The following is a 17806-nucleotide window of genomic DNA, read 5'->3' as shown; positions in this document are numbered from 1 at the left end:
CATTAGGAGGAGACTGCCTGCCTTTCTCCTAGTGAATGGCTGGTGCATTCAATCTACAGACCTTTCAACTGGCAGCGCCACATGTAATGAACCACAACACAAAGACTGCCACTAACATCATAGAGGTTAGGAGTTACAACACAAGGAATGATCACATTATTCTGAGATTCGTGGCCTAGCCAGGTTGACACATATTTTGAGGTGATGCAATTCATTCTATGGTGTGTATTTAAAAGCAAAGAGACTAAACGAAGAAAAGTATAAAGACTTGGCAAACACAAAACCAACACAAAAACAAGGAAATGAAATGAACAAATGAAAAGAAAACTCACAAACAACAAGAAATGGGGAGTGGCAGAATGGATTAAAAAACAAAACAACAACAACCAACAAACAGCCCATTAGTATGTGGTCTACAACAGACACACCTTAGATGACAAAATATAAATAAGCTGAAAAGAAAAAGATTGGAAAAATAAACCTAGCACAAGAACCAAAAAAAAAAAATCAGGGTGACAATCTTAGTAATCTCTGATAGAATGGAATTTATGACAAAATTCACCACAAAAGACAAAGGTGGGCATTATTTCATTATTAAAGAAAGTTCATGAAGAAGATGTAACCATAGTAAATGTTTTCACACTTAACGTATGAAAATATATGTTGGTGTTGGTGTTGGTGTTGGTGTTGGTGTTGGTGTTGGTGTTGGTGTTGGTGTTGGTGTTGTTAAGTGCCGTCAAGTCTCAGGCGACTCATAGCAACCCTATGAACGAAAGTCCTGGACACCTCTTGTATAACTTTCGTCCTCTCTCCGGGTTCATGTGGTTTCTGGAGGCAAGCTATTATGGAAGTGGATGGCACTCCTGCTTCCAAGCTTGTTTTAATCGGGGAGCTTCACCAAACACTGTCCACCATGGGTAACCATTCTCGCATTTGACTCATCAGTGTCACAGCGTTTGGTTTCACAGCAACCACGAGTTACCTCTGTACAGCAAATTATATAGCAAAGGATAACAGAGAGGTACGCAAGAATAAAAGACAATAGTAAATGTTTTAACATGGATAATCCTGCAGCGATAATAATAACAACAGTAATTTCTATTATGTAGGTAAATATTTATGCTAGGAAGCTCTGGTGGACTACTGATAAGGAGTTGGGCTGCCAATCCAAAGGCATGCTATCCGAATCCACTGGCTGTGCTGGGAAAGGAAGACAGGCAAGCTCCTCCCATGTAATTTAAACCCTTACCTCTGAAAAACCCTCTGCAGAGTCAGCTATGAGTGAATTCTGACTATGTAGTCAAGAGAGGTTTTACAGGAATACACGTAGCATACATATATAGGTATGTTTCTGTTTATTTCTAAAAATTTGCAAATGGCCTAGTGGCAAGAAGCTGTGCTACATTCCTGAAGGTACGTGGTTCAAATCCATCTCAGGAGAAGGATGGGCAGTCTTCTCCTGTCCCATCAACTGCTTCTGAAAACCCACTGAAGGGTCAGCTACAGGTCGATTCCAACTCAAAGGTACACAACAACTTACATTTACACAGATACATGTGTATATATTTAGAGCATGTACAGGGCACAGTTACAGAAACTTGGACATTGGGACTTGAAGGCTTGGGACTGCCTAGGTCAATTGACAGATAATAATTCATAAATATAATGTTCTGCATTCTATCCTGGTGAGTAGTGTCTGAGACCTTTAAAAGTTTGCAGGTGCCTATCTAAGGAGTGACTAGGGGTCTTCCTGGAGCAAAAGAGAGTGAAGAAAACCAAAGACTCAAGGAAACAATCAAAAGATCAGTAGCCACATGCACATAGCCTCCTCTAGCCTGAAGCCAGAAGAACTGGTGACTGATTACCACAAGCATCCTTTCCCACCGGGACCACAGTAGAAGGTCCCAGGGAAAATGATGCACAATTTTTTTTTTTTAATTCCAACTTTCTGGTCTGAGAAAGACTTGAGGAACAGCCCCACACACTCAATCTTCTAACTTGAAACTAAAGACCCTCCCAGAGTTCACCTTTCAGCCTGGAGATGTAGGGGCTAATATTAACGAGGAAGAATGTGCCCCTCAGAACAATCAACTGTATAAGCCAAAGTGCAACATGCATCCAAAACCAAAGATGAGAAGGCAGAAAGAGACTGAGAGACCAGAACGGAAACGGGGGACCTAGGAAGATAAAGAGAGTGCTGACGCCTTGAGACTGCAGCCAGTATTGTGGAACGTGTGTGTGAATTATTTATTGGAAAACTAATTTACTGTGTTAACTTTCACCTACAGTGAAATGTAATGTTCAAAAAGAATGAAGGACTATTGTGCACAGTCCCACTTAGCCACAGGAATCAGAGCTGCTGCCCAGTGATAGATGGCCACTATTTGGGGTTGTAAAAGGAGGTGGGGAGATGAGGAGTTCTTTCCATTTTGCACACAACGAAATTTAACCTGGAGTGCAAAAATTCTTTTTTTTTTCTTCCTAAGCTTTATTATTTTTTTAAGAATTTTAATGAGCATTTACAGAGATTTTGGATTTCCATTCATTCATTGCTGCACTTCTCTCCTCGCCCATCCCTCCCCCCCCCCAACCCAGTTCATTCCTCTCTTTCAAAAGTAAAACACTCCCTCCCTGGGACACAATCTCCCCACACCCCTCCCACCGCCCCAAGTACATTCCACTATGCAACCTTAATTGTGGACTCTTATGATAACCATAATACCCTATCATATATCGCTTTTAAATTATTCACTCCCTCATCTCTTTCAGTGCAGTATACACAATTTATCCAGTTTTTCTCAGTTTTACCCCAACCCTGATATCAGTCCCATTGTACAATAGTGGTACCATGCAATATTTGTCCTTTTGTGACTGAGATATTTCACTCATCATAATGTCCTCCAGGCTCACCCATTTTGAATAATATTGCATGAGTTCCTTGTTTTTCAATTGGAGTGCAAAAATTCTTAACGCCCTCCTCTCGCTTATACCACTCAATTGTATTTTCCTTTTTTTTTTTCACCAGACATAAAGCAAGACTGGTCAGACTTTGCCCTTTGGTGGGAGCAAAAGCGGTGCTGGCTTCTGAAAACCCACTGGACCCTGGACAAATGCGGGGTGCAGGCAGATGCAAAGCTCCTCTTCACCCCTCAGCATAAGATGCTTCGCCTCCGGCTGCCGAACATGAAGACAGTGAGACTGCGCGTTAGCTTCTCAGCTGTGGTTTTTAAAGCTGTCAGTGATATCTGCCGAACACTGAGTGAGTATGTGGAGGGGCCCGGGCCCTTAAGGCTCTCAGCAAAGGAGTCTAGCAAAATTACGGAGGCTTTCTGTGCATCCAAAGCAGATGACTTTAAACAACACTTGCCACACTATCAGCAAGCATACTTTTTAAAATATCATTTTTTCCATTGTTAAACATTTTCTTCCTTCCATCCTCTTCTCCTCCCCTAACCCACCCCTCAGTGTACTCCTTGCTCAAATTGTTGCCACACGTATAATGCCTAATAGTATATTCTTTTCAGACGGTTCTTCCCCTCATCTGTTCTAATGCAGTGTTCATTATCTGTCCATTCTTTTCCTATTCTCTAACTCCTCCACCTTTGTCCCATTTTACAATAACAGTGTCTGTCCTTTTGTGACTGAAGTATTTCACTTAGTATATAATGTCCTCGGGTCTTCTCCATGTTGTGTAATGTTTTACAAGCTCATTGTTTTTCAGTGCTGCATAATATTCCAGTGTGCGAATGTACCATAGTTTTTCTGTCCATTTGTTTGTTGATGGACACTTGGGTTCCTTTTGTGAATAACATAGCCATAATCATGGGTGTGCATGCATCTGTGTGAGTTGTGGCTCTGGTTTCTTTAGGGTGTATACTCAGTAGTGGAATTGCTGAGTCAAATGGTATTTCTTTTTCCAACTCTTTGAGAAAGCACCAAACCACCTTCCATAATGATTGCACCATTTTTACATTCCCACTAGCAGTGAATAAGGGTTCCAATCTCTCCACAACCTCACCAGCATTTGTTGTTTGCTGCCCTGCTTGGGTGAGATGATATCTCATAATTGTTTTCACAAGCATATATTTCAAGCCCCAGTTCTTGGTACTTTAGTCATTTAGATGAAATGGAATATTATTGGACTCAATCAAGTTCATTTCTACAAAGCCTGAAACTTTCAAAAGAGATTTGTAATTTCAGTGGGAAAAGGCATTAATATTACTCCTTCTCTCCCAAAATAATCTAAGGAATACTAAAGGAACGTTGATGGAGTAGTCCATTGGGAATTGTTCTGTTAACTCAAAGGCAGCCGTTCGAATCCACACTCCCACGGGAGAAAGTTGACCATTCTCCCCCCGTGTGATTTTTCAACCTAAGAAGCCCAATGAAGGGTCAGCTGTGAGTCAATAGGAAATTGCTTTTTTATATCTAATTTTAATTTGTGTATGTGCTCCATAAAGAAAACAGGCGGTGCAACCCCATGTTGTTTAACAGAAAGGGCAAGTTCATTGCCATTGAGTTTGGATGGCATACGTGTCTGAGGAGAACTGTGCACCATTGAGTTTTCAAATGGCTGTTTAAGCAGTAGATAGCCAGATCTTTCTTCCAAGGCTGTTCTGGATGAACCTGAACCATCACTCTTTCAGTTAGCAGCAAGCACATTAACTGCTTGCATCGCCCAGAGAACCAGCTCCTTGGTTGTTTAGAATAAAAATAAAATTCAAAAACTGAAAAACTGTTAATAATAGAACAATAAAATATTAGGTTGTCACAAAAGTAATGCAAGTTTTTAAACCTCAACTTTGAAAATCTATAACTCTGCTCGAATTTCATTTTATTAAATCAGAATAAGAACATTATGAAATAGGAACACATTTTTGCCAACAAGACAGAAGTTGGTTTGTCCCAAAAGCATAAAATTCCAGCATTCTGGAGTTGACAGATTCTCTGAAGGCGTTTTCAGTGACACTTCGTTGCTGAAGAGATTCCTTGCGAAAACTCGTGGAGATACTTGAAGACGTTAGTTGGTGAGAGGTCTGGTGGGTCCGCTGGATGAGGTGGAGTTTGGTAACAGACCAGTTCATTGAGCTTTTTGGAGCCGTGCTGTGTAGGAGGATTAGACCTTTTCTGTTTACCGAAGCCAGGCGCAAACACTGCAGATTTCCTTGCTGTGTTTCTCTCTGTAACTGTTTCATTCGGATTCAAGAAGTGGCTGCAGACCCACAAAAATCACTATGGCCTTTTTTCTGGTGGAAACTCGGATTTGGGGCAGTGATTCAAGGCTGTTAGTTGTCATTGTTAACCCTATTCAAGATAGCTCTGAACTTTATCTTAAACTAATCTCACTATCTATGACACACCTAACCTCATTACCCCAGTTACTGTGTCGTTCCATCTCATCCAGGGTCTTTCCTGTGTTCGTTGTCATAGAGGACCCATTTTTCATCACACGTTGCAATCCGACCAAAGGATCGTTTATATTGTGCAGAAGGAGCGCAGAGCAGGCTTCAGAGTGGTGATTGCTTTGATTTTCATTCAGTACCTGTTTGTCAAGCTTCTTCGCCTTTCCAGTTTGCTCCAAATAATGAGTGACCATTGAACGACAGACATGAAGTTTTCTGCAACTTCTCATGAAGTTTTGAGGGGATTAGCTTTGATTAGGGAGCTCTGGTGGCCTAGTGGCAAGAAGTTGCACTACAATCCCAAAAGCATGTGGTTCGAGGCCAGCAGCTGTTCCGTGGGAGAAAGATGGGCAATCCCTTCTCATGTGATTATCTGCCTCTGAAAACCCACCAGAGGATCCGCTATGGGCAAGTTCCGACTTAATAGTACGCAACCACAACACATTAGATTATCACCCTCAATAGGTCATTGTCAACTTCCAATAGCCACTCTTGACTGCTTTTATCTTCAAGTTCAAATTCATCACAGTGGGGTTTTTGAAAGCAACATTGTACTATGTGTACATTGACACTTCCCTTGCCCTAGACTTTATTGGTGTTTTGAGCTATCTGTGCTGCTCTGCCTCTGAGTTTGGTGGAAATCTTGTTATGGCATCCTATGATTTGTATCCTAAAAGATGCCGTTTATCTTTGAAGCCTACTGCACAGAAAGAATGAGTACAAAATTTGCTTTCCAATGATATGTAACATTTCAGATTTTTTACCATTTGATAATAAGATCTTTGGAAGCAGGAGTGGCATCCACTTTCTAAACCACATGCTTCTGGAAATTCTATGAACTTTGAGAAACAACAACAAATGTAGAAAGGCTTTAGGTTTGCTTGTTCATTGGGTTGCTATGAGTCTTGCTTGACTCAGTGGCAATGAACAGCAACAGTAAGATTTCTTTGGAAATTATTACATAAAGATCAAGCAACAAAAATCCTGGATTATTTAGTGTCATTCTTGGAGAAAGTGCAGCCAGAGTGCTGCTTAGAGGAAAGGCACTTTTGCCTCACCTGCTCTGGGCATGTCCATAGGTGGGGCCAGTTCCTGGAAAAAGACATTAGAGAGGGTCAGCAAAAGAGAAGCAGACCCTCAGCAAGGTAGACTGATGCAATGACTATGGCAATGGGCTCAAGTATATCAGAGATAGTGGGGATGGGGTTGGATGGGGCAGGTTCACATCCTTGGCTCATGGAGTTGCTCCAAGTCATGGTTGACCTTAACAGCACATAATAATAACAACAATAGCAACATTTTAGTAGTACTTGAACCTGAGTGATGAGCACAGAGAATAATTATAACTTCTCAATTTTATTATGATAATTATACCTTTTTTTTTCTTTTCCCCTCTACTTTTTCACATCTCTCCATAGCCTATCCAGTTGGGGATTCTTTTTTCCCTTTTCACTTTTTAAAAAAGGATGTCACTTTGTTCCCCCTCCTTCTTGAGAAATGGCTTCAAGTCTGTATAATGGCTTTGACTCTTAGAAGGAATTACCTTTTTATTTTCTTCAATTATTATTATTATTTCCTTTTAAGATATCAGAAGACCAGAAGAACTTTCTCTGTTAAAACCTTCTGCTGATTATTTTAAAAAGAAAAAGAAAAAAGATAAAAATAATAAAGAACCTGTAATTGAAGACGTTTTAAACCTGGAGAGTTCACCTACAACTTCTGGTTCACCAGGTAAGGTTGCTAACAGGTGTTTCGTTGCTTTCTTTGATGAACATAGAATTTCCTAAAACCTAAGGAAGACATTTTCCTCTCTCTCTTGAGTACTGTTACTCAAAGAAAGAAGACTAAAACTGCAGGATGGTAATGGTATGAAGAGGATTTCCAGCTAAGTTTAGCAATAATAATTTTTTTAATTCTTTTACTCAGCAAGGCCAACCTTGATAACTCATTGTCTTACCTGTATCTTTATGTCTCCTATGAATGCAAAATATTTGTACAACTGAATGAACTTGAAGTAAGATATCATGATAGTTAAAGAGTTATGTCTCGCAATTATACTTCTTTTTCTCTGATTCTGTCTGTGTACTGTCCTTTCTTGAATTATTTTGCATTAAGCATTTAATGGGAGGGAGGTGGAAATTCTGAAGAGGTATTTTTCCTTTCCTTTTAAATCCGAATAAGCAAATCTCTACCTTGTTTGGAACATTAGGGGTTTTCTTGCACAATACATCTCAAACAAAGATGTGTTTTTGCTTTCCTTGTGCAGACTTGAGCCAGTTGATTTATAAATCATTTACTGACTAGGATCTTGGAATGGGCAGGTGCTACTATTTATATTTGTTTAAAGGGTTTGTCCAAAAACATATTATGAGTCAAGACATTTTAAGAAACCATTCTACTCTTACCATTTTCAGTAATCACCTATCAGTATTTAAAACTTCTAAAAATACTTATAATTGTACTGATGACTTAGTGGCAAGGAATTGCACTGCCAGCACAAAGGTTTGTAGTTCGAATCCCCCTGTTTCTCGGTGGTAGAAAGATGGGCAGTCAGCTCCCCTGGAGTTTACTGCCTCTGAAAACCCACTGGAGGGTCAGCTATGGGTTGGCTCAGACTCAACAAATAGTATTTTATATAAGTGTTTACCTTTGGGATTTTTTGTTAATTTGTTTTAAATATTGCCCTGGAGGTCAGTTTGCACATACTTCTGCCTGCTCTGTGGTTCGTTTTGGGGGAGAATACTTTCATGGATACATCGTTGTAGTCTACAGTGATCTTCTACTTAAAGCCCCCTGTTTTACAATAATAATTGGTAACCAGTCTTGAAAAGAGAAAGCCTTTTTTTAAATTTAGAGAATACTTTATTAGTTTCTGTAATCAAACCCATGTAGATAAGACCTTACATATTTAATACAGTGTGTTACCCCTGTACAAATGGGAAGAAAAAATTTAACATTTCTAGACCAATATGGCTGTTAATTTCTGTACAATGCCAACTCAACACGGTACAACTGGGATACTTTTTCCAAAGTTGACAGCACAGCTAGTTTCCAAAAATTCAAATTATATATATATATATTTATATTTATATTTATATAAAAAGACCAATCGCAGTGTTTTATGCCTCAATAGCAGCAACAGCTTTTCCAGGCTCTGCAGTCATTGGAACAAAAATAATAGACATCCAGCACACTCCATTAAAAAAAAAGTACAAAACAAAAATCTCAGAAAACAGCAAAATTCTGTTACTGTTGTGGTACCTGGCACCAGTTTTTTTTTTTAAGCTTCTCAATCATCATCTGGAAAGAAAACATTCTAGAATAACATCATTTAAAAAAAAAAACAAAAACAGCTCTGATATAGCACGGTCACTATTACATATCATAAAGCAGGTACAAGATATTTTATATTCACAGAAGTATGATACAGTACGGTCCTACATCTATAATACTAGAGGATACAATTAAAAAGGCATTATTTGAGACTTGATTCTACTTTTCCAGCAGAGGGTCCAAAGGATGGTGTGACATAGCTCTGGTAGAGAAAGCCTTTTTAAAGGATGTGGGAATTTTTACTTTTGCTCTCTCTTGTCTGATTTTTTTTAAAAAGTTCTAATATTGACAATTTTAATTTTGTTTTCCCCAACCAGGAATATGCTTAACTCATCTACTACAATTAACTGCTCAATGCTGATCTTCTGCTGTTTAGATAACAACAGATTTGATCTGATCTGTTGCTTGTGATTCAGGCCAGGTCTTTTCCATCACTTGCTATGAATCTGAGAGCTGGACAATGAATAAAGATGACAGAGAATTGAAAAAAATATATATTATTTACATGCCTTCTTTGAGCCTTCTAGTTATCTTTCGTTACCAAACTATCTTGCTAACATGAGACGGCTTTGATGTCCTTGGGGGGAGATGTTTCCCAAGATTTGTCAGGGTTCATGTTTGGCACCTTGTACAGCCTTTGAGCTCTCAAGCTTCCCAAGATCTGAATATATCATAAGAACTTTCCCTGTGTAAAATTTCTCTCTCTACCCATCATAACCTGATATTTTCAGTAGTTGTTGTTATGTACCATCAAGTTGCTTGCAACTCATAGCGACTCTATGTACAACAGCTCTGAACTCTGCTCTATCTTGAGCCACTCTTATTGTCTCTGACACACCTACCCCCTTATCCCAGTCACTAAGTCAATCCATCTCATTCAGGGCCTTCCTTTCTTCCACCCTTCCCAGCATGATGTCCCTCTCCAAGGACTGGTCCCTTCTTGCGGCATGACCAAAGTATGTCAGACAGAGCTTCAAAATCCTTGTCTCCAAGAAGATTTCACCCTCTCCAGAACAAACCTGTTTGTTCTCCTAGAAGTCCATGGTATATTCAGTACTCTTCTCCAGCACCACAACTCAAAAGCATCAATTCTCCTTCTATAGTATATCTATTTCAATTCAAAATTCACTTAAATATAGGCAGTGTTAGCACTTATTTTTCTTACTTCTTGAATCTCATGGGAGAATGTTCTCTTTGCTTTGTAGTAAGTCCTGGTTTGTACAGTAAAACCATGACTCCTACATACGATCCCGTCAATGGAACGCCAGCATCCTCCACCATGACCTGGTTCAGCGACAGCCCTTTGGCCGAGCAGAGCTGCAGCATCCTTGCTATCAGCCAGCCCACCCAGTCACCAGAAGCGCTTGCTGACATGTACCAGCCTCGGTCTCTGGTTGATAAAGCCAAACTAAACGCAGGGTAAGGACATGGCTCTGTGATGTCTATCTCCAAACGCAGGTTGACAGAATACAAGGGATGCTACAGAAGAGGGAGAGTGGCAGTGTTTAGTTTTTCTTCTCCATTGACACAGTGACTAACAATGGGCTCACGCATGTCAGAAGTGATTAGAATGTTCCAGGCTAGGACAGGATTCAGATCCGTTATCCGTAGGGTCGCTACGAGTTGTGCTCAACTTGGCAGCACCTTTCAACAACAAGAATCATGAACTGTTAGCAAAAATCCTTGCTGATTTTTTTTTAGCAACAACAGAGAAAATAGGCAACGTTTGGTCATTTCAGTACACACATTTCCGCATTATAAACAAGATCCATTTCTGTGGGGTTTAGTGTTTGTTTTTTCCCCCTTTATGTTGTGAATTAAAAGATAAGGGTCTAAAGGGAAGATCCATTTTCCATTCAGCAGGTCCTACACATTTTAGGTGAAGGTTTACAGAGCAAACTGGTTTTTCTTTGAGTAATTCATACACATGGTTTTTATTATTATGAGTTAAAGTTTACAGAGCAGATTGATATGCGTGTCGTGTTTCATGACAGTGATTACAATCCCACATTGCATCATCGCACCTCCCACTATATTTCTGTGGTTCCTGCCTCCATTTCTACCTCCATCCTCTCCCTTCCTAACTTCTGAGCCTTATCCTTGTACAAGTGCCACTCCTAGGACCCTGTATGGTTAGGTGTTCTAAGAGCTGAGTATCTCCCTGGTGGTGTTTACCTTTTAGATTAGTCTGTTGTTGGGCTGAAATTGTGTGACAGGAGTAAGTTCTATCCTAGCCTCAAAGGGCAGATAAGCATTATAGTCTCAGGGGTTCAACCAGTCTCTATCAGGCCATTAAGGCTTGTTGTGATGTTGGGTTCATTCTATATTTATCTCCCACTCTAGCCAAGACCTTCTGTTGTGATCCCTTTTAGAACAGTTAGCACTTGTTCCTGGGAAGCATCTGGTTCTTCTGGCCTCAGAATCATTAAAGTTGGGGATCATAAGGTCCATTGTGGCTGTGCCCTCATTGTATCCTTGTATCTTTGATTTTCATCACCAGTGGCTGCCCCTTATACGGCCACTTGCAAATTTTTAAATGCCTCGTTGCTGCTCCCCACTGTAGAGTGTAGAGTGTGGTCTTTGTAGACTATATTTTGCCAGTTGACCTTGACGTTCACTTGAACTATGATCCTGCGATCCCATCCCAGTGACTTAGTCCCTCGGGGGGTTTGGTTTTCATTAAGAGATTTGTAGAATATTATCCTCTGTTGAGTTCATACGCGATTTATTTCATAATATTGATTGCAGTCGCCACAAAGCTCTATCTTGCATCTTCCTTCCCAATGTTCTCATTTCCACTCCTTCTCCTTTCCCTGATCCCTCCTGCCTTCTGAACTTTGTCCTTGGACATGTGCTGCCCTTTTGATCTGAAATGGTCATTTTCCTAAGGAATTCTTACCTCCCTCTTGTTTGTTTACCTTATAACCCTTATCACTGGCTGAGAACTGAGCTGTGAGAGTGGATACAATTCAGTATTTCTGGAAGGCAGCTAAGAGCTGTGGAGCCTGGGTCGTTGAACTTGTCTCTGCATGATCAGTAAGCCTGGTCATTTTTATGATTTTTTAGTTTGACCTCTTGGTTTTCTCCCACTCTGTCCGGAACCTTTTAATGTGACCCCTTTCAGAGCTGTTGGTAGTGTTAGCCCCTAGACTGATGTCACCAGGTGGTAGAACCATCTAGTCTCTTCCTCTTTTCTCAAGACATGGAGGCTGAAGATCACGGGGGGCATCAGTCCTTTGGACCAGTTCTTCTTTTTTATCTTTCTTTTCTTCCCTCCTTTTCCTATGGACAGATTACACCTCAGATGGCACCTGTAACCTTTTAGGATCCCAGTTACTATGCACCAAAGTAGGATGTAGAACATTTTCTTTGTGGACTATATTGAGCCTACAGACATCAATGTCCCCCAAAGATTATGATCCTAAGCCCCAATACCCAGTAGCACATTCTCACAAGATGTGGATAAAAATGTACATAACTTTGCTCCCTGTGTGTGCTACTTTATTCATTACCTTTTTGGTGGCAGATATAAAAATACCCAGTCAAATACCATACTTGTTCAAGGGTTTAGTCCCATTCTCCTTTCCACAGCTGTTCAGCTTGCATGTCTATCTGTACATCTGCTATTCAGAGATTACTGTTATTGCTAGCTTCTCATTCAAGACATGAACATAGATGTGAACACCTCTGTTTATTGCAGCGTTATTTACAGATGCAAAGAGTCCCGACAACTCAGATGTCCATTGACAGCCAGAGGGCTAAAGAAACTATGGCGTCTTCACACAGTGGAGCATCGTGCATCACTAAGAATCAACCCTTCATTAAATATTGGGGTAGGGGTGGGGTTTGGAGAGGTGCGAGGGGATTGTGTACCAATGAGGGAGTTTTTCTTTTGCTTTTCAAGGAGAGGAGCAAAGGGGGGAGAAAGGGGGAGGGGTTTGTGCGGGGCGAAGGGTGCAACAATGAATGAATGAAATTCCAAAATCTCTGTAGATGTTCATTGAAATGAAAAATAAACTAAATTTAAAAAATAATTTAAAAAATTTAAAAAAAATATTGTACAACATGAAATAAGAATCAACCCTTCATTAAATGTTGTACAACATGAAATAAGAATCCTTCATTAAATTTGTACAACATGAAATAAGAATCAATCCATTAAATATTGTACAACATGAAATAAGAATCAATCCTCCATTAAATATTGTACAACATGAAATAAGAATCAATCCTTCATTAAATATTGTACAACATGAAATAAGAATCAATCCTTCATTAAATATTGTACAACATGAAAGAATCCAGGACAAATTATGCTGAGTGACATAAATCGCAAAAGGACAGTTACAGCAGGAAGTCATCATTATAAAAAATGAAGGAAAAATCTATACACAGAACCTTCCTTGATGGTTACTAGGGATGAGAAGGGAGAGAAAGAAGAGAGTAGCAATTGCAAAAACGACTGACCCAGCTCCCACTTAAAACTATTCACCACAATAAATACAATACGTATAATAAATAATTATGTTGAGGCAATATTCAAGAAAGAGTTTATTAGACATGCTTAATTATTTACCATACATTAATCAATTGTAATTTTCTGGTACAAAACAAAATGTCTGTGAATGATTAAATGAAAAATAATGATTTGTGAACTTTCACTCTAAAAGAATTTCTAGAACACATTTGTAGATCAATTGGAACAAACACATAGAGTTCTTATTTAGCCCCAGTTAAGTGCAAGAAGGAACCGTGATGGCATAGTAAGTTAAGAGTTGGGCTGGTAACAAAAAAATGTTCAGTAGATCAAACCCGCCTGTTTTAAAGAAGAGTCAGAATGCTCCCATTAAGATTTACATCCCCAAAACAAAGATGAGATATCATCTCATCCCAGTAAGAATAGCAAAACTTAGCAGAACAGCAAACATCAAATGCTGATGAGGTTTGTGGAGAAACTAGAACCCTAATTCACTGTTGGTGGGAGTGTAAAATGGTGCAACCACTATGGAAGGCAGTATGGTGCTTTCTCAAAAAGTTGCAAATAGAAATACCATTTGACCCAGCAATTCCACTACTGGGAATTTACCCTAAAGAAACCATAACTGCCACTCAAGCTGATATATGCACACCCATGTTTTTTGTGGCTTTGTTGTAATAGCAACGAGCTGGAAACAACCCAAGTGCCCATTAACCAACAAATGGATAGAGAAGCTCTGGTATAATCACACTATGGAATACCATGCAGCGTTGAAAAACAAGGAACTCATGAAATATTATGCAAGATGGATGACCCTGGAAGACATTATGCTGAGTGAAATATCTCAGTCACAAAAGGACAAATATTGCATAGGTCCACTGTTGTGAAACGGGACTGACATCAGGTTGAGGGAAGACAGAGAAGGAGGGGAGGAATGAAGTAGTTTCCATTGCAACAGATGAGGAAGAGAACTGTTTAAAAGGGACGTATGAATGGGTATTCTTGTCATTACAGAAGTCCAAAGTGAAGGCTGCACAGTGGAGTGGACTTAGGGGGGGGATTGCATAACAATGAAAGAGTTTTTCTTTTTCTTTTCAAAGAGAAGAGTGAATTGGGGGGAAGGAGGGGAGGGAGAAAAGTGCAGCAATGAATGAATGGAAACCCTAAGTCTCTGTAAACTTTCATTAAAATTAATTTAAAAAAAAAAGATTTACATCCCATTAAGTTTTTAGATCCCGTTAAGATTTACAGCCTCAGAAACCCAATGGGGCCGTGCTATTTTGTCCTGTAAAGTCACTACGCATCAGAATTGACTTGACAACTGTGAATTTCATTTTTAGTGCAACAAAAGGCTCAATGTCTTTTTTTTTCAGCTATTTAAAAGATACATGTGCTACTTGTGAAGGTGATTGTGGTGAAGAATTTCTTTTGAATGGGAGCTGGCTCAGTCATTTTCATAATGAGGGCAAATATACATAAACCGAAAACTGACTTTGAGCCAAAACCTCTCTGCCCTGCTCAAAGATGGCGGCCCCTCACTCCAGCCTGGTGGCCACACAGGCATGAGAGGCAATGTGGAGTCGAGAGACACAGGCTCTCTCACTCTGGCTCCACCACAGACATGACATGTGACCTTAATGAAGCGTGTTGTGAGAGTCACTGAAAACCACTTTCCTCACCTGCAAAGCTCACCTTGCAGGGAATCTGTTAACTCTTGCACGGAGTTATTTTAAAGTGCACTGAGGAAAAAAAAAATAAAAGTGAAAAGTATTTTTAAAATTTTAAGGTAAAAATGCAAATATAAGTGATTATCAGTTACTCTCCTTACTGATTTTTGTTGTTGTTGTTGCTGCTGTTGTTTGGGGGATGGCATTCCTTTTTTAAAAAATTAATTTTAACGAAAGTTTACAAATACTTTGGATTTCCATTCATTCATTGTTGCATTTTTCTCCCTGCCCACCACTCCCCCACAATTCACTCTTCTCTTTGAAAAGTAAAAGAAAAATTATTTCATTGTTATATAATCCCTCCCCCCAAAGCCACCTCACTATGCAGCCTTCATTCTGGAATCCTGTCATGACAATAATACCTAATTGTATACCCCTTGTAAACAGTTCTCTCCCTCATCTGTTTCAATGCAGTATACATAATTTATCTAATCTTTCTCAGTCTCCCCCCAACCCCAATGCAAGTCCCGTTTTACAACAGTGGCACTATGCAGTCCTTTTGTGACTGAGATATTTCACTCAGGATAATGCCCTCCAGGGTCACCCATTTTGTATAATATTTCATGAGTTCCTTGGTTCAAGTCCATCAATTAACGTTGGGGCAGTTGGAGTCAGTGAAGACGTAGAGCGTCGGAAACCCTCTGTGGCGATTCTGCTCTGTCCTGCAGGGTCCTAATGTGTCAGAACCGACCCAGTGGCTGGGGTACTGGCTTTTTTCCTTTCTTTACTCTGATTTTATTCACGGTTCTTCATATGAGGCTAACTTTTCAAACCCACCCCTTTGCTTTCTAGTTGGCTGGACTCCTCGCGCTCCCTCATGGAACAAGGGATCCGGGAGGATGAGCAGCTGCTGTTGCGATTTAAATATTACACTTTTTTCGACTTGAATCCCAAAGTAAGATATTTTCTCTGTTTTTTTTTAATATGAATACACAATAAATGCAAGAGAGTCATTTCATTTATTATACTATAATTAAATTGTGTAACATTCTGTCTGCTTCAGGGTTAGACTGATGGCTAGTATAATTCCCTCTGAATTTTTGTCTCCTGGTTTCTGTTAAGCATAGTAAGTGAGCTGCCCTCGGCAAGCCAGCCAGGGTCCCGAGGGATCAGCAAGGAACAGTATTCCTCTCATTCACAGGAATGAAGGAACAAGAGGGCAGCAGCCCACAAAGATCAACCATTACAGAGGACAGTAGTCAGGGCCAAGGCCATGGACAGGGTCTCTTAAATAAGTCAAGGCTACATGATGTTGCAGACAAGATTTCGCATCAAAGTATTCAACTCACCACTGATAAGAAAGAGGGATTATCTATACAAATAACCCAATATGGTCACCAAAGCCCATTTTTTTAGTTTGTTTTTTTAATTTTGGTAAAATTTAGAAAATAAAACCTTCACCTGTTCAGGAAAGAAAAAAAAAACAAAATCCTTGCCTCCAACGAACAGCTCAGCTTCACCCTTTCCAGGACAGACCTGTTTGTTCTATTGGTAGTCAATACTCAATGCTCTTCTCCAGAACCACAACTCATAGGCATCAGTTCTTTTCTCTTTGGTCGTTGTCCAGTTCTCAGATGCCTAAAATGTAATTGCAAAGACTGTGGCCTGGATCAGGCACATCCTAGTCTCTTGACTGGCATTGTTACTCTTTAGCACTCTGGAGAGGTCCTGGACAGTAGAGATTCCTAATGCAATCCGTCTTTTGATTTCCTGCCTGCTGGTGCCAAGAGTGTTGATTGTGAATTAAGCCCATTTTTTAAGTGCACCTCACACACATGAAGTTTAATAGGACGACTAATAAGTAAGTGCTGAAATAATTTCTTCGTCGTGCTGTGAGTCAGCAGTTAAATGACCCAAATGTCAGATGTGTAAACTGAGTCACCAGTCCTTAGATCAGGGGGTGACTCCATAGTGCCATTTTATATCCCAGTTTTGCCCTTGTTACTGATTCTCGTTTACTAAGGAGCTTGCCTTGTATAACTCTTTTTGCAGACACTGTCTCATTAGCATCAGTCAAAGCATTTCCTTCTGGAAAGGTGTGCTGAAGTCTCCACTTCCACGCTCCCCCCACCACCACAAATGCTAGTTAGATTGTACGCTGCAGTCTAGGGAGTGTCTCTGATTGTCAGAGAAGTGGACGGGTTGTAGAATGAAAGTAACAGGTGTTAGTAAAAATAGCAAAATCTGAAAGTATAAAACAAACCATTTTTAAAATAATACAGAATCATCAAAATCCATAAAAGAAGAGATTAGTATAGTTCAATGGCAAATGAGTTATGGTGCTGGAAAAAAAGTCTTAAACATACCATGGACTGCCAAGAAAACAAATAGGTCTGTCTTCGAGAGGGTGAAACCAAGTCTCTCCTTGGAGGCTAGGATTTTGAAGCTCCATTTTACATACCTGGGCACGTGGCCAGAAGGGACTAATCCACGGAGAAGGACATCATACTCAGAAAGGAGGACGGACAGTGCAGGAGAGGAAGATTGCAGATGAGATGGATTGATACAGTAACTGGAGTAATGAGGGTAGGTGTGCCGGAGTCAGTAAGACCAGCTCAGAACAAGGCAGGCTCCAGAACTATTGTACATAGGGTCGCTATGAACCACAGGCAGCTTGACAGCACATAACAACGTGTGTGTGTGTGTGTGTGTGTGTGTGTGTGTTATTGTTGTTGATTTCCTTCTATTTGAGCACGACCTATAGTGACCCAATGAACAAAAGACCTGAAGCCTTTCTATAACTATCAACATTTACCAAAGTTCATAGAGTTTCCAGAGGCCTGGTGTTTAGGAAGTGGATGTCACTCTTGCTTCCAGATATATAACTTCTTGCAACATCTATTACATACCAAAAGCTAATTTCCTTA

At 40.0% G+C, this 17806-nt stretch overlaps 1 protein-coding gene across 1 annotated transcript in view; it reads left to right on the top strand.

Moving 5' to 3' along the window:
- The window catches only part of FERMT1 (fermitin family member 1), a 54685-nt gene that overhangs the window by 17241 nt on the left and 19638 nt on the right, over nt 1–17806 (top strand). The window contains exons 2-5 of the mRNA XM_006894236.1: nt 3026–3259; nt 6987–7133; nt 9941–10154; nt 15732–15834. Of these exons, the coding sequence (XP_006894298.1) occupies nt 3026–3259; nt 6987–7133; nt 9941–10154; nt 15732–15834 (698 nt within the window). The remainder of the gene's footprint in view (nt 1–3025; nt 3260–6986; nt 7134–9940; nt 10155–15731; nt 15835–17806) is intronic.

This window comes from Elephantulus edwardii, unplaced genomic scaffold (genome assembly GCF_000299155.1).
Source record: "Elephantulus edwardii isolate Elephantulus edwardi_28Jun2011 unplaced genomic scaffold, EleEdw1.0 scaffold00138, whole genome shotgun sequence".
Lineage (NCBI taxonomy): Eukaryota > Metazoa > Chordata > Mammalia > Macroscelidea > Macroscelididae > Elephantulus > Elephantulus edwardii.
The sequence above is the reverse complement of the archived record's forward strand: the minus strand, read 5'-3'. Positions and strand labels throughout refer to the sequence as shown.